Source organism: Fukomys damarensis, unplaced genomic scaffold, assembly GCF_012274545.1.
Source record: "Fukomys damarensis isolate Sample0158 unplaced genomic scaffold, DMR_v1.0_HiC HiC_scaffold_16, whole genome shotgun sequence".
NCBI lineage: Eukaryota > Metazoa > Chordata > Mammalia > Rodentia > Bathyergidae > Fukomys > Fukomys damarensis.
The window spans coordinates 70,363,614-70,387,880 of record NW_022900928.1 but is presented as its reverse complement, the minus strand read 5'-3'; the positions used below and the strand labels follow the sequence as shown (position 1 = coordinate 70,387,880).

Genomic DNA, 24,267 nt, shown 5'->3' with positions numbered 1-24,267 from the left:
AAAAAAAAAAAAAAAAAAAAAAAAAAGAAAAGAAAAAGTGTGTACTTTTAACAGTAGCCTAAAGTTGGCAAGAACTAAATGGAAAAGTTCTCCTCTGAGGTTCTATGTTTGAGCTGTTTTAGGCCCCGGCAGTCTGAAGTTCTGGAGAGCAAGCTGTCTTCACACTGAAAATATATTGGTCCCAAAGCTGTGAATACATTTCCTTGTAGAAACAATAATGTACTGTATATGATGTTCAGCTTCCTACAAAACCTATTTTTTTTATTTACAGAATACTTGAAAATAGTACTAACAGTATTGTAGAACCTCCCTGCTATGTACTGATGTTTCTCTGGAAAAAGAAAAGTGACCTGTGGTTTCAGAAATGCATGTCTCCTTATTTACAGTGGAACTGGGGATCCAGACTCCAAGCCAGGGCAGGGATGGGGTGGGGGGTCCTAGCAAGATACAGGATATGAGGGGAGATAGGATGAGGAGGTCAAACAGCTGGGGGTTGGGGTGGATGATGGGAATACACTAAAGCCTTGGGCACACAGGAAGTCCTCAGAGATGAGCCAGGAGCAGGTGGGCCTCCTTTCCTCTCTGTAACATGAGCACAGTCCACTCTTGCCAGGCTCCCTGTTTTTCTCTTTGAAGGCGTCCTTTTTCCTTTCTTCTTTGAGGCCCAGATGAAGGTCTACTGACTTCATAATCCTATAACTTCCTGGTACTATTTCTTTGGAGACAAGGTCTTGCCTTAGCCTCTTACATAATGGCATATACATCTGCTGTACTGTGCACCACAGTCAGAGCAACTGTATAGTAATATAAATGTGACCATATTAAAAATTCCTCAATGATCTACTTCTGGCCTATAGAATACAGATCTTCTACCCATCCCTTCCTGGTTTTGGGACTTGAACCCAGGGTATTTGCACTGAGATACAACCCCAACTCTTCTTTATTTTTTGATACAGAGTTTTGCTAAGTCATTAATTTTTCCACATTGAGCTCAAACTTGGGATTACCCTGCCTCAGCCGTGAAGCAGGCATGTGTCACCACAACCAGTCAAGACTTTCTGCTTTGAATGAAGAACAAGATCCTCTAAGTCTTTCCCCTACCTATTTCTACACCCACATCTCTCTACATCTTGTGCCTCCCACCCTCAGTTTTAGTATTATGAAGTGCCTGCCAATTCCAAGCACATACCTACTGGGCTGTCATAGCTCCTGAAGCCTGGCTTTAGCCACTGCCCTGCCTGAAATGCTCTTATCTTTCTTCTTTGGCAGCTCTCTACCATTCTCTAAAACTCAGCTTGGGATAATTTCCTGAAGCTTTGCTTGATCCCCAGGTCAGGATCTGTATACCCTCCATGCTCCTCTGTGCTCCCTATGATACCTCTTATTTTGCTTGATACATTATATGAAGCCATCTACAAGTCTGTCTTCCAGATCCATATAATGCCAAGCTTCCTTTAGGGCAGGGTCATGGCTCATTTATCTTTACATCTCAGCACCCGCCACAGTTCCTAGTAGGAATTCAGGATATACATGATGAACTGAACCAACAATGATCTGCTTGACTTGCCCCAGAATGACCTAGAGTGGGTGCCCTCCAGGCTGAGGGGCTCACTGGCCTAGCTGCTGAGAGCCTTATCAGATGATACTTGACAATTGTGTCCCTCCCTAAGAACTGCCTGGGGCTGAGCAGAGCTGGGCACAAAGCCAAAACCTCTACCAGGGCAGTCATTCTCCAGTAGCTGGTCACGATGGGGGAACAAAAGCTGGGGTCCCCCACCTTAGCTCTGCCAACCTAACTCAGACGCTCCGAACACCAGCTCAGGCTTCTGCTGCACCTGCACACAGCTCATCTCTCCCCTCTGCCCTACTGGCCTCTCAACTCCCTCAAGACTTTGTTCCCAAGGAAACCCCTCAGGAAGCTCCTGCACTCCAAGCTCCACACAGAGTCTGTTTGAAAGGAACCCAGCCCACAACAGGTCTGCAGTTCCCAAGTTGACTTGTAACAGAATGTATTCCCCAGCCTTAGTATTTTCTGGGGTTTGAAGATGGCTGGAGTATGTTCCTCAAAGGTTCATGCGCTAGAGTCTCAATCTTTGGTGTGGTGATGTTGGGAGGTGGTGTGGACCTTTCGGATGTGGGATGTTATTACATCTTTGTGGCACAACTCTTGGAAGGAATTAAGGTATTTTTGGTGGAACCTGGGTTATTTCTCCTGAGAATGAGTTTTTATAAAAGTGAGCCTGACTTGGGAGCTGCTCTGTCTTCCTGTCTTGTGATGCAATCTCTCCCTCTCACACACACTAACACCACAGCTACATCGAGTTCTACCTTGTATCAGGTATTTCACCACAGCAATGAAATACAAAGTAACATGCTATTTGACACTAGAAGCAAGTGCTCTTTCCTGAGGTTCTTTTTTATTGGGTTTGATAGTGGAGAAATGCACAGGATATAAAAGGATTCAAGTGTGTATAGGAGCTATAATGGTAATTTTTTTTTTTTTTTTGGAGTCAGGGTCTCACTATGTAGTTGAGATTGACCTGGAACTCACAATGTAGCCCAGGCTGGTTTCGAGCTCACAGTGATCCTCCTGCCTCAGCCTCCCGAGTGCTGGGATTATAGGCATGCGCAGCCATGCCCGGCTTATAATGGTGATTTTATCAGCTAGCATTTCAGAGGAAAGTTCATTCATTGGCTAGCCTTGGGATTTTACTGCAGCAGCGGGTGAGGTGAGGACCAGAAAAGTCCTCAAGTGTGGAGGAACCAAAAAGGAGGATATAGGGTGAATATAGTGGCCACAGGCACATTCAGTAACTCCACCTACTTGCTCTTCTTTTCAGAAATGAGAATGTACATGGAGGCTCTGGGTAGGATAGTGGGTGGGTGGGGAAGCTTCTCTGAGGAAGCCATGTTTAAACTGGGGATAAAAGGAGGATTACGGTTCTTCTGCAAATGGAGACCCTTCTTTGAGGTGAACTGAAAGGAGGTGGAAATGGTCATCTTTGGTAACAATCACTTCCAGAAAGCAGGGGAAGAAAACTCCCAGGTGTAGCAGGGGCTGGAGGAAAAAAATTCCTGGGACCTCATGGGTAACCAGCTATGGCAGCAACTCAATAATGACCCTAATCCAGGGCTCCAGTTCAAGGGAACAAAAATCAAGATCTATTTGTATTGTCAAAATTAAAAAGTTACCTGGTGGGCCAGGGATTAACTCAGTGGTGCCACTGCCTACCTTGGGAGTGCGAGGTCCTGAGTTCAATCCCCTGTACTGCAAAAAAAAAAAAAAAAAAAAAGCTACTGCTAAAAATGATGCATTTATTACCTTAATGCTGCTTCTTTTCCTGTTCTTTTTTCCCTTTCCCAGTTGAAACAGATATCCTTCAGAATTGCTACGAATAATTTTCATCTGGTTTCTCTCTGAACTGAGTTGGGATTCACTTTCCACCCTGGACAAGATGGGCGGAAGTGTGACATTGGAAAAGGATCCCTCCCTGGGCTGCACCTCGGCCAGCTGCACCAAAGCTTGCTGATGTTGCTCCATGATTTGTGTGAGTTGTGAATTTGGAGAAGCTCTAGTAGGTTGGCTGTATGAGGAAGAGTTGAATTTCCTTTGGGGGGGAAAAAAAACAAAAATCAAAATTTGTTATTAAACTTGAATACATAAGACCCGCATAAATGTCTCCACAGACCATCACCTCCTATATTTATCACTACCTGAATTCAAGTAATGACCTTTAGCTGAATCTTTTCATGGATATATTAATTTCTTTTGTTAAAATCTCTTCTTTTTCTTTAAGACATTCAAATCTTCTTCAGCACCGAGTGCGTTCAGAATAGAAAAAAAGCTCTACCATTTTGAAAAGTCAGAGATCTTTCCAGTATTAAATTCTTCAAAATGTTAGATTAAATTAAACAAATGTCTTTTAAATACATGGTTGAATTCACAAAAGAGGCAAGGAATTTCTAGGGATGAAAAACAATGAAATTAAAACCAAAACAAGCCAGGAGTGGTGGCACACACCTGTAATCCCAGCACTTGGGAGGCTGAGGCTCCTTAGGAGGATTGCTATGAGTTCGAGACCAGCCTGGGCTACATAGTGAGTTCCAGGTCAGTCTCAACTACATAGTGAGACCCTATCTTTAAAAAAAAAAAAAAGATATGTGAGATCTTGGCTTCCTGTGAGGCAGAGATTCAGAAACTATGACTGTTGAATAAAGGCTATCACCTTTGAAATGCTAAATACTCAGTAAAACAGTGGATTACATAAAAACCCATCTAGAAGCCATGACTCTTAGGGGTAATGACCACACAGAGCTCCCAAATATTGGTTCCTGAAGTCCATGAAACGGAACCCAGGTTCTTTGGAGAAATGACTGCTTCCTCATGAATTCAAGGAAAGTCAAAGGTGAGCCCAGAATACACTGTTATTCCAGAAGCCAAGAAGTGCACAGTGGCAAAAGGTGTTATGGCTAAAGGACACAGGAGCTCCCAGGCAAGAAGGGGCTCCCACTGCTCAAAATCAAGAAAATTACAACATGTAGTATACTGCTAACAATAGACTTTAACATATTTTTAAAAAGAGATACACATTTAGGAAGAACCAATTTAGTGAAAATGGCCATACTTCTAAAACTGTTATACAGATTCAATGAAATCCCAATCAAAATCCCAACAGAATATCACACAGAATTAGAAAAAAAAATCCTAATAAGAAGGAGAGGGATACTAAAAATGTCACAAAGGTGCTACTTTTACAGGGAAGCTTATTCTGTTTTAAACATCAAAAAGTTGTGATCTGATCAGTTAATTCATATATAGCAATGTATGCTCTCATATACTATTACTGACCTATGCTTTAAAACATAAATGCTTTGTAACAGATCCAAACTGTCCATTTCTCTGATGGGTTTTGAATAAAGTATTCCCCGTCCAATAAATAAATAAATAAATAAATAAATAAATAAATAAAATAAATAAAGAAAAAACAATCCTAAAATCAAAAGAGATCTAGAATATAAAAGACAATTCTGGGCAACAAAGGTAAGGCAGGAGGTATCACAATCCCTGACCTGAAATTATACTACAAAGCTTTGGTGATAAAAATAGCATGGTACTGGCAAAAGGACAGACCCAAGGATAAATGGAACAGACTAGAAGATGCAGAAACAACTCTAAACACACTCAGCCACATTATTTTTGACAAAGGAGCCAAATACCTACACTGTAAGAAAGTCTTTAATAAGTGGTGCTGGAAAAACTGGCTTTCCACATGCCAAAGATTGAAACTAGACCCGTATCTTTCACCATGCACTAGTCTAAAATCAAAATGGATCAGAGATCTAAATATTAAAACAGAAACAATAAATCTGCTGGAAGAGAGAATAGGTAGCACACTTGAGGACATAGGAGTAGGCAAAGACATCATGAACAAAACCCAGACTATACAGGAAATACTACAAAGAATCAACAACTGGGACCTCATCTCATTAAAAGGCTTTTTGTACAGCGAGAAACCACCAATAGAGTGAAGAGACAACCCACAGTGTGGGAAAAATTTTTTTTATCAGCTATTCAGATGAAGGAGGATTATCCAGAATATATAAAGAACTAAAACAAATCAGACCCATCAAATTTAAAGATCCATTGCAAAAACAGGCATCTGAAATAAAAAAAACATTTCTCAGATAATGAATTAGAAATGGCAAATAAATATATGAAAATATGTTCAGCATCACTGGTCAATCAAGAAATGCAAATTAAAACAACAGTGAGGTTTTACCTCACTCCAGGAAGAATGGCTGCTATCAAGAAATCAACCAATAACAAATGCGGGAGGGGCCACGGAGAAAAAGGAACCCTTTTCCACTGCTGGTAGGAGTGTAGTCTGGTGCAACCAATGTGGAAATCAGTGTGGAGATATCTCAAAAAACTAAAACTAGAGGTTCCATTTGATACAGCTATATCTCTTCTTGGTATCTTCTAGAAAGAATTAAAAGCATCATACCACAGTGGTATATGTGCACCCATGTTTATAGCAGCACAGCTTGTAATAGCTAAACCTTTAAAACAGCCCATTTGCCTACCAACTGATGAGTGGATAAAGAAGATGTATGTGTGTGTGGTTTTTTTTTTTATGCAATGGAGTACTAGTCTTCCATAAAGAAAGACGAACTTCAGACATTTATAGCTAAATGGATGGAACTTGAGACCATTCAGACACACATGTTTAAATACCACATTGCTTCTCTGGTGTTAGAAACTAAGTGTGGAAATAAGGACTGAGATGTATACAGCTATGAATAAATGGGAAATGGGAAGAAAGTGTTCAAATGGGAAGGGGAACGAGGAGGGAGGGAGAAAGGCAGGAAGGGACAAGAAAAAAAGTGAAAATAGAAGGAAAAATGTAAACAAAGCTCTTGTAAATATGGAGGGGAGGTGGCTTGAGGGGGGAATGGGATACAATAAAATATAATTTATTTTAAAAAAGAGATCCATGGGGTCGGATTTTCCACCACCTGCCTCACAAGCACAAGCACCTGAGTTTGATCCCTGGTACCAAAAAAAAAAAAAAAAGAGATCCAGGGCTGGGGATCTAGCTCAGTGGTTCTGCTGCCTACCTCGCAAGTACAAGGATCCGAGTATGGTCCCTAGTACCAAAATAAAAAATAATAAAAAAAGAGATCCACACGAGTTTGAGATCAGCCTAGCTTACATAACAAGATCCTGTCTCAACAGTTAAATTTCAGTTCCATGTCCCCCTATAGAAACAGAAATAAGGTGGCTTTCTGTTTCTCAACCACAACAGTAGAGGCAAGAAGACACTTCCAGGGAAAAATGATTTCCAAACTGAAATTGTGGAATACCCTGTCAGCTATCCATCAGGGGGAGGAGCGCAAAATAAAGATGAGGTCTCAAAACATTTACCTCCTCAGCAATGGAGAAAGTTCTTTTTGTAAATAAAGAGAGGAAATGGAAAAAGAGCAGGAAAGGAGAGAGCGGGAGGGCCAGTGATGGAGAGAAGTGAAGGGCATCTCCATGGGGATGTAAAGAGAGGCTCTGCAGGGTGACCTGGCACCATCCCAGAGGAAGGAGTGTGGAAGGGAAGCACACGGAAACAGTGGCATGCTGAGGACTGCCCATGTTTCTATCTCAAGAAAATACCGGATAATGTACCTAAACAAAATAAGGAAAATATGAGATCCTGAAAAGGGGAATCCCATCAGAAGAATGGCCTAGAGAACAGCAGTGCAACAGGTATAGGGAGATAAAGAAATTGAATGTCTGTAAAAAGGTTGTCTCTAAGAAAGGAGAAAGAACCTGGTCTTTTGAGAAAACGTGTAAGGACACCAGAAAGTATGGGAACCATTGGCCACATGCACAAAAAAAGTACGCAAATACAAAATAAAAAGCCAAGTAATTATGACACTTTGGAAAAAACAAAACAACGGGGCGATGGACTTGGCTCAGTGGTCCCACTGCCTGCCTCACAAGCGCAAGGGCCAGAGTTCGATCCCTGGTACCAATAAAACAAAACAAAACAAAAAGCATGATAACAGTGTCTACAGTGATAGATCATGAATCATAGATACATTGGCACAATAACAAAAATGTCAAATATTAGTCTAACCAAAAATTTTAACAAAGCCACTATTGGTGACAGATGAGTGAAGTGAAGCAGATATAAGGAAATAAATCTTCACCTACCAGAATAGGAAGCATATATCTACAGTGGATGCAGCAAAATATAGCAATAAATAAATACAGCTGAGAATTATTAAAAATTCCAGAGGAAAAAGATGAAAAATCAAAGTTGTGGGTGATATTCAGTACTTTCATTATTATACCAGTCACAACCAAGGATGTGGTGTGGACCACTGAGAGTGAGCAGTACACTGTCACTAGCCTAAGTACTATTGGACTTGGATGAAAAATTAAAAGGTAAGGAGAAAAAGTAATATCAGAAATGAAAAGAACATGACTACATAGACAGTAAGAGACTGAAAATAACATTTTATGCAAATATCATGAAAAGTTTTATTACTACATTTGAAAACAGCAAAAATGGACATTTTTCTAAAAATATAATTTATCAGACTGACTAAAGAAGAAACAGAAAGATTGCAAAGACATATAAGCACTGTAGTAAATCAGAAGTTTAAAATCTGCCCACAAATAACAATGACAAAAACAAATACAAAACAAACAAAAACTTTCGTGACCTAAATAATTTTAAAGGAAGATTCTATCAAACCTTTCAGTAACAGATAATTCCAATTGTATATAAAGTGTCTGAGAGGATGTTAAAAAAAAGGGCATAGTCTCAGCTCATTTCATGAGGCTGCTGTAATCTTGACAACACATCCAGAGAAGGCCAGTGGCAGTTAGGAAAATTATAAGTCAATCTCATGTCATGCAATCCTAAACAAAATGTTAACAAATCAAACCGAGCAAAATATTAAAAATATGGTATGACAAGTTGGGTTAACCTAGGATCAAAAGTATAGTGTAATATTAGAAAAATCTGTTAATACATTTCATCATTGTTAAAGGGTTAATAAAGAATATTTTTCAATTGGTGCAGAAAAAGCACTTGATAAAATTTCATACCCATTTACAGCAAAAGGTCTTTGCAAAGAAAAATAGGAACAGACAGGAATTTTCTATCTCCGTATCTACCAAAAACTAAACATTATTTTTAATGATAGAAATATTAGAAGTAGTCCTTTACCTACCAGAACAGGAAGCCAAAAATACATCTATAATATACATCTATAAAATATATCTGAAGCTAGAGGGAAAAGACCATGCCTGTTCTAGGAAGCAAACTGTGAATCTTATTAAATATACATTCTGTATCATTAAGTATCACACTTAAATGCCTTCAGATCAATTCCTATGCCTGAAATTGTCCACCTATTGTGAAAGCAAGTTACTTCAAGGTGTGTGATTGCCTCTTCTACAGCATGTTTGCCTTAGATTCAGTACATGTCAGGTGTATAGAAAACATGCTTCATTAAAGAACATCAGGAAGGTTTTCCTGAAGTGATTTAAAAAGTAACTTGTTTTTAGCATCAAAATTGATTGTAATTACCTTAAATGTAAATGGATGAAAATACTCAATTAAAAGACAGAGACCGGCAAAATGGAATAAAACCAAATCAATTATATACTGTTTTAAAAGATTCATATACAAATACACATATAAATTAAAAATGAAATAACAGGAAATGATATTCAATGCAAATAACCAAAAGAGCAGAGATGGTTACACTAATATCAGACAAAAGACTTTAAAACAAGTCTGTTAGAAGAGATAAAGGATATCATATCTTAATAAATAAAAGAGAGAATCCACCAAGAAAATATAACAATTACAAACATAATATATCTTACTGAGCATCAAAATATATGAAACGAAATTTACATAACTGAAGGAAGATACGGACAGTTCCAAGAAGCACTGGTGATTACTACTACTGCTACTACTACTACTCCTATGCTGTAAGTGGTGGTGATGAGGCAGAGAAACTGTGAAATATAAACTTATACAGCACCTATGAAAAAAGTTTAATGGTTTTTCAAAAATTTAGATATAGTTACCAAATAACCTCATAATATTCCTAGTACAGTATATATCCTCCAAAATTTAAAAGAAGTATTCAACAAAAGCCTGCATAGAAATGTTAATAGTGACATTATTCAAAAAGTAGCCTAAAAAATAATTTTCTTGGGCTGGGGATTTAGCTCAGTAGTTCTGCTGCCTGCCTCACAAGCGCAAGGCTCCAAGTTTGATCCCTGATACAAAAAAAAAAAAAGAGAACTTTTTTGTTCTTGTCTACAGAATACATTTACATGTACAGAACTTGAACAACTCAGAAAATATAAAGGAGAAACCAAATATAACCACAATTATCTCTTTTGCCCTTATTTTTCTTCTGTATACATTTTAATACAGTAGAATTCATACTCGGGTATAATTTTGAACCTTACTAGTTTATTTTTATAAAAGTATTTGTTTGTAACTATAACTTCTAATGGTTACAAATTTTTTTTTTGGTGGTACAAGAGATAACCTAGAGCCTCACGCTTGCTAGGCCAGCACTCTACCATTAAGCTACATCCTTAAGCCTTTTTCATTTTGAGAAAGGGTTTCACTATATAGCTTAGGCTGGTCTTAAACTTGCAATCCTCCTCCCCCAGCCTTTGGGTTTACAGGTGTGTACCACTGTGCCTGGCATTTACATGATATTAAATATCATAATTTATCCAAGAATTTTCCCATTTCTGGATTTCTAGGTCACTTTTATAAATGGTATTTCTATGCACACAGAATCTTTTGTTTTATAGATTATTTTCCAAGGATAGGCCGTTATCTTGTTGGAGATAATAATTGGTTTCCTCTACCGATTATTTGCTTCTCTCAAAACACAGTTTTGATAGAGCCCGTGTTCTTCTCCTCTCAACTTGTAGCTTAACTACAGTGGAAAAAGTAAAAGAGATAAGGAAGAGGAAAGAAAATTCATCAGAAGTATACTGTGTTGGGCAGAAATCAGAGCCAAAGAGTGCATGTGAACTTCCCTCTCACCTGCCCATTCCCAGGGGCTACCCCATTCCCTTCTCCCACTTTCATCTTTCTCCAGAAGCTTATTTCTCCTCTGAAAAACCACTCAAGAATATGAAATTCTTACCATAGCATTTCTATGTTCTTATATTTTGTCTCTTCATAAGGCTGTTTGGGTTGCTTCTTATTTCCAGTGGCTCCATGAACAACCATGTCATAAGCAGATTGAGAGCCTTTCTGGCTCAAGAACACATGTCTCTCAGAAATTTCATTAAAATTGTTCAAATCCATGTTAGAAACAGTATAGACGGGTAATTGTTGATATGAAAATCTTTTCTCTTCTTCATCTTTGTATTGTCTTTCTTTGTTAACATTCAGCACTGAGTGATACCCAGTAGAGTTTTTATATAATACCTCGTCAAAAGTTTGTTTTGGCAGAGCAAACATATTGGAGGTACCTTTGGAATTCTGGTTCCTAAGGGCACTCAAGTCTTGTACATCATTATTAGAAGCATTCCAAAGCATAACTGACCCATTCTGATTTTGGTTTTGTTGCTGTGTGGGAGTTTTATTCTGGATCCCTTGACTGACAATAAGCTCTTTAGTCATGAAGGACTTCATGCCATTCTGGTGTTTATGCAATCTCCGAACTCTGGGCTTTGCTGGTCTTCTGGAAGCTTGCTGGCCATTTACTGACTCAGAGGATTGACCTCTTACGACATCGCTTGATGTTTTACCTTCACATTCAGACAAGTGTTCCTGGTAATTCTAAAAAGATATTTTTGGTTAATGTAAAATTAGGAGACAGGTACTTTTCAAAAATTGTAGTATTTTTTGAACGGCGGGTTGAGACGTCTAGGAAGGGGACCGTGGAATTGCAAGAAGATAAGAAAAGAGCAAAGAGAGCCCTTTCTATGTTTCAGATAGAGGGTGAATAGTTGAGTGATTTCTTCAAGCAATTTTAGATTACAAGCCTAGAAAGAAATTGAGAGCTCAGAATGGGCTTTATATTAAGGACACATCTTTGGTTTAAAAATTATAAAGAGGAATGTCACCAAATTGGGGTGGTGGAAAAGCTTTATGTCCAAAGAGATGCACAGAAAGACAGTATAAATATACATCAAACTGTGCAAGCTTATTTGAACTGAATGAATATTTCAAATATCCTAACGAGAAAACATCAGTGCTTTGCTTTACTATCCAAGCACAAGTTCAATATGAAACACAGCTCAGATTATTAGCTCTTCTTACTCATACAGGTCAGAAGGTAGAAATGGCCTCTTCAGATAAAACAAATTAGATTTTATTCAGGGGATTCTAGGAGTCTGAGCTTTGACAGGACATCTGTGAAACCACAATGGTTGTTTTGCTTCTGTCTCTTAATATGGCCTGTACTTAGGCAATCAAACATCTGGGAGAAGATTTCAATTTCAGAACTGTCTTTATGCTTTATAAAGACTAGTAACAACAAAATGTACTGCCGATATAATAGATACACTGTGTAACTGTATTGTACTATAGACATTTAGGAATCTTTCTTAAGCAATAGAGTACTCATTACTCTGTGAAAATCTAGCTGAGTTAAGAGGTCTCTGGGAAAAATGATTAAATTTTTATTGAAAACAGTAAGATGAACATATGTACCAATGTGTTCTACAACTACAGCATATTTCTTCCTTTTTGAACACACATATCCCTAAAAAAATCTCTGTGGCCTGTATCTATGCAATACTGATTGAAAAATTGAACAATTAGATTGGCAAAAAAATCTTAAAAGTGAGTAAAACATGTTTTTACTCAAATTACTTCAGCTTGCTAGGAAGAATGATTACATGACTGTGATTTGAGTTCAGCTTTTATTCTACTTTTCTGATGCAACCCCTATGACTATTAAGTAGTGTTCTATTCCTAGTGAAACCCCACTACAATGATAAGATTGAGATTAGTGTACAATATGTTCTCTTTGGAAATGAACTTCCTGAGGGATTGACCATGCTCTAATTTCTATAGATTTTCAATTTTTACCTGCAGGGCTCCAAATAAAAGGAAACATTTTTCTGTATCCAGATAAAAAAGTTCTTTCTTCCATGCAATATAAAGAGCTGCATGGAAGAAAGGCCAGCAAGAAGACTGCAAATAGAGAACTCCAAGAGAATCCTTCCTTGCAGGGGATCCCAAAGAAATTGCTATTTTACAATCTTAAAGATGTGTGCATGAAACACAAAGGCTCTTTTCATGGCTGTCATCACTGCTCATGAAAGTCAAAAGAACCCCCTTTGCTATGATCTGTAAGTGTTAAGTTGATAATATTTTTCTTTTGAATATTTATTCAGCCCTTAAGTCTCTAGAAAAAAAAAATGACTCCCAACTTTCTGCTGCTGACTCTAACTTTCTCAGTTTTCTCTCCTCAGTCCCATCAAAACAAAAACAAAAAAGAACAAAAAACTTTATGATATTTCCCTTCTCAGGTACCAGATCTGAAATCGTGGGTTAGCACTTGATTTTAGTCATGTTGTTTCCTTTGCTGCTGACAACTCACATCACAATAGTCCTCTTCACAGGGTGCTTTATCAACAAGGCCAAGGACTCATCATTTTACAAACTTCAATTGTCTCAAGTGTTAAATCTGCTATTCACACAAATGTAAGTGCCAGAGATGGTATTTCAGTCCCCAGAAAGGAAGACATCTATGGTTTGATGTGATTTCTTTCACCTTCCAAGCAGCCTACTTGAGATCTGCGGTTTACTGAAGATTTATTACCCTACAATGGAGGCATCAGGTGTCACTCTTTAGGTGGCAAGACCTGAGCCCCCTGAAGTTAATATCCAAAGCCATTCTCAGGCTATTTAATCTCCATCAACGCTGAAATCCTCTATTTCATCCTGCTCTCTCACTGGGCTCCTTTTGTTACCAACACCAGCAATCGGTACATCCTGCATGCACTCAGAATAACTGCTTAATGGCAGTAGGTTTTTGTGTCACACACAAAATGTCAGTACTGGAAAATCTTGATGCCAAATGCTGGGATGATAATTTCTTAGTAAGACTGGTTCTTAGTCATTAATGTGCACTCATTACCGTGCCATCCAGTAATGAACAGCATTGTCTGGCTGTTTGTGTCTTACAGAACTGCTTACATGTCATAGGCAGAAGGAAGAATGAAAGCTTTGATTCTAACTAGAAAACTCATCTGTCCAACACAAAGGCTACTCTTGGCTGCCTGACTCAACCCTCAAGCCTTAAGATTTGTATCTGGCCTCCAGGATCAGCTCTGAGGTAGAGGAACTTCTGTTGTGATGTTTTTCTGCTGCATTCATTAATAAGATACAAGTTCTTTGAGCTTCAGTTACAAATCCCACCTGATAATAAGAAAAATTTAAGCAGACACTAATTGGCTTTAACTTTCACTGTTGGAAAGGAAGGACTCAGTTCAGGTGAATAGAAGAGGAACAGATCTAATAATAGTGTTTGAAGCAAAACCAAATTCACAGCTCTTTGGGAAGACTGCTCAGAGGGTGAGTTCAAGGACCATGACAGTACTTAGCAAAAGATCCTTCATGCCTTTCATATTGTCATTACCTTTTACTTGTCTAGAAAGTCAAGAATTATTTTAAAGTAGCAAGAAGGAGCACCTTATTTCATCTTTTTTTTTTTGGTACTGGGGACCGAACTTGGGTCCTTGCGCTTGTGAGGCAGGTGGTGGAACCACTGTTATTTCATCTTTTTAAACATGTACTCAGTTGAAGAACTTTCTGTCTTTTCTCCTGACAGTAAACATCTCACTTGGTGCAATGACTTGAATGTGTCTTCCCCCAATTCATATTGGGGGAAATGTCCTAAATTAGGATAGTCCTAAATTAGGAGGTTAGTAAAAATCCTAACCTCCCCAGTGATGGTTTTAAAAGATGGGCCTTTGAGAGATGATTGAGTCACAGGGGTAGAACCCTCTGGAAAGACAGGGTCAGTGCTCTTATAAAAGAGTCCCATAGTAGCTCTGTCATTATTTTTCACCTCAGGAGAACACATTGAAAAGGTACCATCGATGCACAAGGAAGCCCTCACTGGACACTGAACCTGGTGGTTCTTGACTTGGGATTCCTCAGCCTCCAGAGTTGTGAGAAATAAACTTTTGTCATTTACAACCCCCACTCCCCCAGTCTCTGGTTTTTGTTACACCAGCCCAAACAGACGGATAGCAGGGAAGAATCTTTTGTGGGTGGAGTGTTCTTCCTGTTGCCTGGCACAGGTGCTGGGATAAGTACTGCATTCAGTGTGAGTGTTCCATTTGACAGGATGTCAAAGCCTGTGAGGATCCCAGGAAAGCACAGAAGGATTTTGGACAGTAAGATCTATGTGGAAGAGTTCAATAAATACTCCATTCAAAGTAAAGTTTTTATGCATATACAAGACTCTCATATAAAAGGTCATCAATTTTCAGATGGGGGCGCGCAGAACCCTAGACATGCTAGGCAAGTCCTCTACCACTGAGCTACATCCACAGCCCCATCCGTGGTATTTATTTTCTTGCCTCACTCTATCTCTGGGTTCTCCTTGTTTCTAGCATGTAAATGTGCTTAATTCTCCTCTGAAAAAAGCAAAAGCTACTCTCATTGGATCTATTCTCTGCTTCATTTCTACCTGTCTCTCAACTCAGAGCCAAGCATCTTGCCTGGATAGGCTGCCCTGGTCTCTTCTCACCTCTCATTGGGCCTCTGCATGCAGGGCAGGGTTCTCGGCTCTCTTCCCTTCTCCCACTCCTCATAATCACTAGGCCATCTCAGCAATTCCCAGAGCTTCAATCCACAAGGAAGTGTTTATGGTACAAGTGGACATGGCTAACTCTAACACCTCTCCTGAGTTCTACAACCAGATCATATTCCTCCTTCCCCAACTCAAAATCGGGCCCCATCCTGTCCTCAGACTCTTCCTTCTTCCCCAGGAACAAAAGCTTCCTTTTCTTCCTCAGTGGCACTGTACTACTAATCCAACACTTACACCCACGTCTTACTTTCTATCTAAGCAGGTTCTAAACTACCATTTCCTAACCATTTCTGCACAGAGGTGGAGGGACCAGGTGCTGTCCTGACCTGCCAGAAGGTTAGCCCAGTGGTCAAATCCACCTACCACACTAACAGGCAGAACCACTGAGCTAAATCCCTGGCCTGATGCTCTCATTTCTAAGGAGGCTCTTCTGTGTTCTTAGGGTAGAATTAGATCTTTTAGTGTCATTCAATTTTGTATCTACTTTCATATTATTACACTAGGATAATCACATAACCATATTCCCTCTAACGTTTTGAATGCCTAGAGGGACCAATAAGCAATCTTTTAAATTTTAAGTTTTGAAGATTTAAAAAAATGTTTTGTTGTTTTTAATCACACTTTTTTTGGCCAACCACTCAATTACTAGTTCTTGAAATAGGTACTCAATATAAATATGTGTAGTATGAATTGTTTTTGATTTCACATAAAGATATATTCTTGGCAGTGAGAGTTATTTGTTGTTAGGGTGGGTTTTCTGATTTGAAAGTCTTCTTTCAAAAAAACAAAACATGAAAAACTTTCAATCTAGTGGGGCGGTACACACCTTTAATCCCAGTTAGTCAGGAGGCTGAGGCAGGAAGATCATAAGTTCAAGCCCAGTGTGGGCAATTTAGTGAGACCTTGTCTTGAAATAAAAAATGAAAAGGGCTGGGACATAGCTCAGTGGTGGACAGTTTGCCTAGCCCTGGGCTTGATCCCAGTACTGAGGAAAAAAAAAAAGACAAAGAAAAATAAATTTCAAATGAGGTCTATTTTCACTTTGAGATGCAACAAATGACTTTCAAATATTTCTTTAACAATCAATGACTATTTACTGGGCACCAGGTTTGGGTAACACATCATAGTAAGGGATGTACAGGAAAATACAATCCTAACATATAAGGAGTTTGTGGAACAGTTGGTAAAAAAAGAAACACAGGCAGCAGTGAAAGACATATAGCCCTGAGTGGTGGGAGAGGCTGAGATCTTCCTGTAGGAGGTGGTGCTTGAGAAGGGATCAAAATGAAGGCATTTCCTCCTTTTCTTGAGACTACTTCATAAAACACACAGAATTATCCTATCTACAATTAATCACAAATCAGTCTCTACCTCTCTCTGTCTCTCTCTCTCCTTCCTATGTCCTTGTCTTTTTTTCATTTCTCTCTGTTTGCACTTTTCCCATGCCTTTTTTCTGTGTATATTTAAAGTGTGTTATGAAGATGTTCTTCTAGGAAATAGAACCTTTGGAAAAACAGGTAGGGTTAATTAGCAGGCTGAGCAAGAATTGGCCAGTCTTCCTCATAGAATGGTGGGTGACTATTTTCAGACATCAAAATAAGCTCTTTAGTGACAAGAACTCAGTGACAAACATTACTTATACTTAGCAGTATCACTTGAAGCACACTTAACATGCAATCTAGCAAGTAACCTTTAGCTGTCGTGCTCTTTGATGCCATTTGTCCTCGGGATTGATGACAGCATTTTCAGTCTCTTTGGCATTCTGAACAGAAGTCTTGCCAGTTACTCTGATGGAGTAGGAGATCTAAGAGGGTAAAACATATATACTATGTTAACTGGATTCATTTTAGTCTCAGTATCACGTGGTTCAAGGCTGTGTAATCTTCTTGAAAGAGGTCCTGCAGAGCTAGGTTTTATTTTAAGAGTTTGTCTCTTTAGTCTTCAGGGGCCTGGTTGTTCCCAAGGAAAATGAGAATAAATAATATTTCCCCTTGGAGGTATGATGGGAGAAATGGTGCTTTGAGGTCAAACTCTTGTCACTTTAAATAATGGGTGTCTAACCTTTTGGTGTGCCTGGGCCACAATAAGTGAAGAATTGTCTTGGGCTGAATATAAAATATAAAGTTAATGTTTATGTTTTAATTTATTAAAATGTTTTATGAAATAACACAATAAGTCCAAGTTTTAATAAGAAAACATACATGCCTGCTTAATAACAATAAATTCCTGTCTTCACAGGCACACACATAGGTAGGCTGAAATACTATTACTGGTCATCACTACATTATACTCACCAAGTCACAGAGTGCACGCATCTGATATACTCACTGTATGCCATTTCGAATGGAGTGACTGGGTGTGGCCGGCACAGCAGGCAGTCAGCCCTGCCCTGTGACCTCCTGTACACAGCGTTCCATTGTCATCTATATAGTATGGGCTCATGCTCCATGCAATCAAGTCATGAAAAACTATTGCTAAAAATCTCATACTGATGTTAAAAGTTTACAATCTTGTGGGGCCACATTACTAGCTGTCCAGGCCTGCAGGTTGGACATGCCTGCTGTAGACTCCATACATACTCAGGTGACCTAATTTTTTTAGGGTTCTCAATTTTAAAAGTTACCTGCTGGTAGATACTGCAAACAAAATTTGATAATATCCACAAAAATGATGAAATAACACTATTCAGATGCTCCCTGACTTATGACGGGGTTATGGCCTAAAAAACCCATTTAAAGACTTGAGACATTTTTTGGTAAATAGATACACTTTGAGACCATACTTTTAAGTGAAATAAATTGGACACAAATGTTTAAGTATCACATTGTTTCTCTTGTGAGAGGAATCCAAAAATGTAAATAAGGACCAAAATGGATGACAGATATTGGGAAGTAGGAAGAAAATGTTAAAATGGGAAGGGCAAAAGGGAGGGGGGAGTGGGGAGGGAGAAGGGAAGGAAGGGAAAGAAAAAAAAAGAATAGAAGAAAAAAATGGAAACAAACTTTGTAAATAAGGGTTGAAAGGAGGGGAGAACAGGGCAAAAAGAACAATCAAGATATATTATGCGTAGGTACAAATTCCCTGCAATGAATGTGATCATTATGTATAACAAAAGTGTACCAATAAATTTAATTTAAAAAATCTTAGGTTGAAAAATACACATAATACAACTAGCTTACCAAACATCAGAGTTTAGCCTAATCTACCTTAAATGTTCTCAGAAGACTTACATTACCCTTCAGTTGGTCAAGATCATCTAACAAAGCGTGTTTTATAATAAAGTGTTGAACAGCTCATGTTACTTTTAAAATACCATACTGAATGTACAGGTGGTCACACTTTCGCATTATTGATGATAATTTTAAGTCAAGATATCTACACTCCAGGATGATGACAGCACAGAAGTAACAATATCCATACACATGGAATGCGCATGGAATAACAGTAACTGTCCTAAGCCCTTAGTATACAACCCACAGTGTGTGTTAATCCTCACAACTTTACCACATTTGTACTATTATCCTCTCCTTGTAAATTAAAAAAAAAAAAAAAAAAACTTTGGTGCAAAGAGGTTAAGTAAATTGCCCAGGATTAACAAGTTAGGAGAACAAGTACAGAGAAGGGTCAAGCAGTCTAACTCCAGACCCCACATGTTTAACTACTTTGCTACTCTCACTTATTAGAAACCCGAACCTGCACCTGGTACTTAGTGAATTTGAAAGATACAGATCAGTGACTCTGAACCTTAGATAATTAGGAAGAAAATCAGGAAGTTTAAAAAACAATACTAATCCTTTGATCTCCCCACGAGCCCATTAAATCACAAGGTCTGGGAGTGGCTTTTAAAATTTGAAAATGTTAGTATTTTTAAAACTCCCCATTTATTATTTTTTAAGGGGAGGGGAGGATGTTCTCCAGGCGAGTCTAATCTGCAAGGCAGGTTTAAGGACCACGAGTGAAGGCAGGCAGGATTTAGGACTCCAAACTATTCAATAGATGGCCGTTCATTGCCTGCTTTAAATCAAGTCAGTCTCTGTGCTATGTGAAATTCTAGCCATCAGGATGCACCGCAGGAGCAAACTTAAGTCTTGATGTTGGGAGAGATACTGGACATTAACATCAGGCTGGATGTGTGCTCATCTACCATCTGCCAGACACATGCCTACTTCCCTGAAGTCATTACCCATTTATCAGTACTAGAGTATATACATGCCATGACTTGAGGACAAGAAAAAGAATTCCTGCATCATGCAAGATAAACACAGTGCACCGTCACTGCGCACCCACGTGCCAGAAAGCTCTTCCTGTATGAATAGAAATACATCTTTCCACATTTTGTCCGGAAAGGACTCTCTGGAGTAACACAGAATAGGTGCATCCTTTTTCAGACAATAGCCCCACACTGGTAGCAGCTGAATCAGGGGTCCCTCCTATGCCTTCTCTTGCACAAAGGATCTGTGCTAGGACTTTTCTACCATTCCTCCTGTGGCACTAAGGCTTGGATCCAGGGCCACTCTCTCACTCAACTGTTAAACCTCTCTTTCTGAATGGATGGAATTCATTTTTAAATTTAGTTTTAGGACTTTACACTTATTATTATGAAATTTCCTCTGCAGACTCTACAGTGTGAGAAGTGGCCAGGCATACATTTGGAACAAACATGGGGTTTGGAAACTGTCATGTTTGTGTTCAAATTCTCCCTCTGCTGCTTACTTTTTCAGTGTAACCTTGTATTTAATTTAGAAAGAGGTAAAAAATGTGTTAAATAGTGATAAGTAAATATCTGACAATGAAGATAACTTCATTCTTCATCAATGTGGCTTTCATGGTATAAAAGAGACAACACTGTGTTTCTCCTATTTGAGTGTAACTTTACCTGTCCCTTAAATAGCTCTACTAACTTCTTTAAATTACTATCATAATTGCTGTGTACACATACTGCAAATAAACAGGTAGACAGTGTGGAAGATTACCTAAATGTCAATCTGTAAGTGCAAAAACTGAAAATGTTTCTACTTGAATCCTCAGTACTAAAAGTATAAGGGGAAATAATGTACTATTAGGTAATCTCCATGTTTTGAAGGACTGACCTCCTCTGCAAACAGAAAGCTTCACCACACGAAACATCTAACTTTTAAATGCTGCTGCTCAAGGCTAGGAACCATTCTCAAGTTTCCATCTTGGCCCTTCTTATAGCACTGATTCCAAAAACACTTGAAGATTATGAATGTATGAAGTTTTACCACATTTGCCAATGTTACTGCAAAGGTTTCCATCCCTTATTCCCTTTTATGCCTAGGAAATAAAAGGTACTTGGTATAGTTAATTCAGCATATCAATAGTAATATTAATTCCACTGACAATGATGTCTTAAATAGTTCGGACAAAGTTTACAAAATGAAAATGTAGTGTCTGATGCAGAGAATGAAGGAGGTACAATATTTCACCCACAGGCTGTTTGGGTAGAACTCGGTGGCAGGATCACCCCGGTGAGGCTTGCTGGGCAAGCAAAGCATACTTCTACATTATCTCTTTGAAAGTGGAATGGGACACAACCTCTGCCAGCTATTTTTTTTTTTTTTGGGTGAACCATTCTATTAATACCAATCAAATCGAGAAAATGATCAAATGAAATTGCATTTTGAGCATCATAAGCTGTGTAATGTCTATTCTGTTAAATTGGGGCCTATAATTGCTTCTCTACTGAAAAGATACAACAAAGACAGCAATCACGGCATGTCATTATCCCAGAGTAGAAAACCGGCCTTTGCAGGGAGGACTTCAAAGGCTTGTGGTTCTCGAATTGCATTTGGCTGCTATTGTTGAAGCACGGGCAATCTTGATTAGGTGTTTACACTGAGGTAAGGCGAAGAGCAGAGAGTCTGAGTGCCTGGGTCTAGAGCCATTAAAAAATTGTACATTATGTTCCTTGCTTTGAAGTGAGGGTTTGTAGGTAGGAAAGCAACTCAGACTGAGTACAGCTGAGCTAGACTGGGCTGCTACTTCTCTCTCAAAGAAACTCATCAGGTTCTTACAGAATCAGACAGCACCGCAGAGAGCAAAGTTGATGTTTTATTCAGTACTGTATGTGAACTAGTGGACCTGCAGAGACATATATTGAAACATGTGTCAGCAACCCTATTAAATTCTACAATCACTGGAGGTTTTGCCCCTTTTTTCTTTATATTTGTTTTTTCCTACTAACTTTGTGTTTTTATGTTGTGGGGGACCCCATATTAATTTATGAAGGCCTTTGTTACACTCATTCCTTGATGGTATAGTATTGACAGCTAACAGATGTCCAAGTTAAATAAGCCAAAGTGCCTTATTTTTAAGGTAGTATTTGTTTACTGTCACTCCAATACATTCATCAATAATCCCTTTGTTTGGGCTGAATCAGTGGATTCAGAAGTGTTGTCTTTACTCCCTTGGATGATGGTGTGATATGAAGTATTTTCTTCTCTGCCCTGTTTCTGACACATTTTGCTATGTCAGTTTATGTCTGCAAACATCAGCATGGCTGTTGCCTGATTTACACAAGGCCAGCGAGACGATGATATACTCTGTCACCAGCTGCCTCACTAATATTTAGTGCATCTGTTTTAATTATTCAAGAATATTTAGAAAAAAACACACCAGAATTATTTTGGCTCTGCTGTCGGCTACATTCTCTAGTCCTATTAAACAAGAACATTTCAGAATATATTTAGCAGGTGTATGCTCAATGAGAATTTGATGAAACTGAAACCTTCGGATATATTATTTTTTAAAATTTATTTCCAGTAAAAGATATTTGAGCTTCTAAAACTCCCCTAATGAATCATCAGTTTACTTAAAAACACCACTTTACTTTTTTTGGGGGGGTAGGAACCGGGGATTGAACTAGGTAAGGGTCCTTGCTCTTGCGAGGCAGGCAACAGAACCACTGAGCTAAATCCCCGGCACAAACACTTTACTTTTTGATTATCCTTCATCCTTAAGGCTTATAGAGTCACTTAGTGCTGGGTTTCCATTTACTTCTTCAGCCTCAGCTCCTTGCCCTTTTCCTCCTTTGATACCTTTCAGCAGATGAGCCACATGTACTTTTATTGCTGGGACTGTGCACAGGCCATTCTTTGCCTGGAAGTTTCCTGCCACTGCAATATTTTGACCCATCCTATTCACAGTTCCAGCCTTGGCTAAAATGTGACTTCCTCCAGGAAGTCTTCCTGCTCTCTCAGAAGAGGTGGGGATAGATAGATATGCCTGTGAGCAAGCCCTTGGGCAATGCCCTTTCCCTTTTGTAATAAACGTCACCCAGGCACTTAGGTTTGATTTCCTTTCTGGACTGCAAGTTCCATGAAGGCAGAACAAAATGGGGTACAATGTGCAGGGATTATGCATTCTATAGCTCTGGAGTGTGACTTCCCTGCACTCCCTGGTGGCTATGAATGTCCCTGCTAACTAGTATCTGGATGCTTAATATAACTGAATAACAAGTTCAACCCATACTGCTTATTGAACTTTCCATTTCCAACAGCATATACTCTATTCTTTGTAAAAATAAGTTCTGCAGCCAAGGATTCAAACCATCGACTGAAAATATTTGGAAAAAAAATTTGTAGTGAACATGTACAGACTTTATCACTATTCCCTAACAATACAGTATAACTACATACATAGAATTTGCATTATATTAGATAAGTAACGTAGAGATTATCTGAAATATGTAGGAGGTTGTATATAGGTTTTATGCAGAGACTATGACATTTCATGTAAGGGACTTTATCATCCTTGGATTGTGGTATCCTCATGATGATCTAGAACCATTCCCCTAGGAATACGAGGGGACAACCTTATAGGAAGTGACTGAAAATCCAGTGTGGGTTTAAATTTTAAAAAAATTACAGTGAAAGATACATTATCATTACCCCCCATACACACTTTGAACACACTTATCCCATCATTCTTGCCACTTTCTGAAATGGTTCTGAAAGTTCTTTGTCATTAATGTCTTTAGGTGCTCTGTTATTGCTGCCTTGATGTCCTAAATCAATTCAAAATATTTACCTTTCACGATCCTTTTGACTTTGGTAAATGGCAGAAGTCATAGTCCCAGATCTGGTGGATAAAGTGGCTGAGGATGCACTGTAGTAAGTGTGTTTTTCTTTTGGTAAAAATGAAAAAGGGTTTAGTCAAAGGTAGGTCTGCGGAACCACGCAGAGCACACCATAATGTTTTTTATAAACCTACTTTCCCTTCATTGGATGGCACTTGGCAGTAGCATTCACATTTTTGATCACACCTCTAAAGACACTCACAAATGAGGACTTCCCCAATTGCTTCAGAAAGTAGCAAGGACAATGGGATTGAGAGGAGACCACCCTCCATATGGAATTCAGTTACTATGGGTTAACTGTGTTATTAGGTAACTATGGGTTAACAAGGTAACTATGCTTTGTGGAATGTACCTGAGTAGCCATGACAACTTCTGTAATCTGTCACCAAAGAAGCATAATGGACTCAGAAAGTCTTGCCAGAACTCTTTGCTCCTTCCCACACATCCCCTGCTCGCTTTGTGTAAATCCTGCTTGCTCTATTTCCAGGGAAACTCCAATGGAAGTAAGCCTCGTAGATGTAAAAGGAAGCATATAAAGAACAAACTTCTATTCGGCACTCTTGAGACAGACAGCAGACATTTGCTGAGCCACCACCACTGCGCTTATCTTTGTGTTGAGTGGTCTGTCCAGGGTCCTCACAGTCTCCTGCTTCAGGGTAAGTGTATATGAAGTAAGGCAGAGCATTTTGAGGGGTTTAATGACAATATATCTTTTACTATAAGATTTAAAAAATTTATTAAAGGGCCGGGGATTTAGCTCAGCAGTTTGGTGGCCTGCATGGCAAGCGCAAGGACCCGAGTTCATTCCCTGGTACAAAAAAAAAAAAAAAAAAAAAAAAAAAAAA

The 24,267-nt window shown here is 38.8% G+C and overlaps 1 protein-coding gene and 1 long non-coding RNA gene across 6 annotated transcripts in view; one reads left to right on the top strand and one right to left on the bottom strand.

Annotated features, from left to right (window-relative positions):
- Jhy (junctional cadherin complex regulator) overlaps window positions 1–24,267 on the bottom strand; it is a 62,357-nt gene that overhangs the window by 9,404 nt on the left and 28,686 nt on the right. For 2 of the 5 annotated variants that reach the window (XM_010618039.3, XM_010618040.3), the window contains exons 4-6: window positions 17,015–17,128; window positions 10,690–11,330; window positions 3,323–3,608 (exon numbers count right to left, since the gene is read on the bottom strand). In XM_010618039.3, the coding sequence (XP_010616341.1) occupies window positions 3,323–3,608; window positions 10,690–11,330; window positions 17,015–17,128 (1,041 nt within the window). Of the gene's footprint in view, window positions 1–3,322; window positions 3,609–10,689; window positions 11,331–16,274; window positions 16,310–16,381; window positions 16,828–17,014; window positions 17,129–24,267 lie in introns of those variants that run through there. The other 3 variants (XM_010618042.2, XM_010618045.1, XM_010618043.2) reach the window with 3 other exon arrangements.
- The window catches only part of LOC104857971, a 5,539-nt gene continuing 5,272 nt past the window's right edge, over window positions 24,001–24,267 (top strand). The window contains exon 1 of the long non-coding RNA XR_779022.3: window positions 24,001–24,078. This is a non-coding gene — a long non-coding RNA (uncharacterized LOC104857971). The remainder of the gene's footprint in view (window positions 24,079–24,267) is intronic.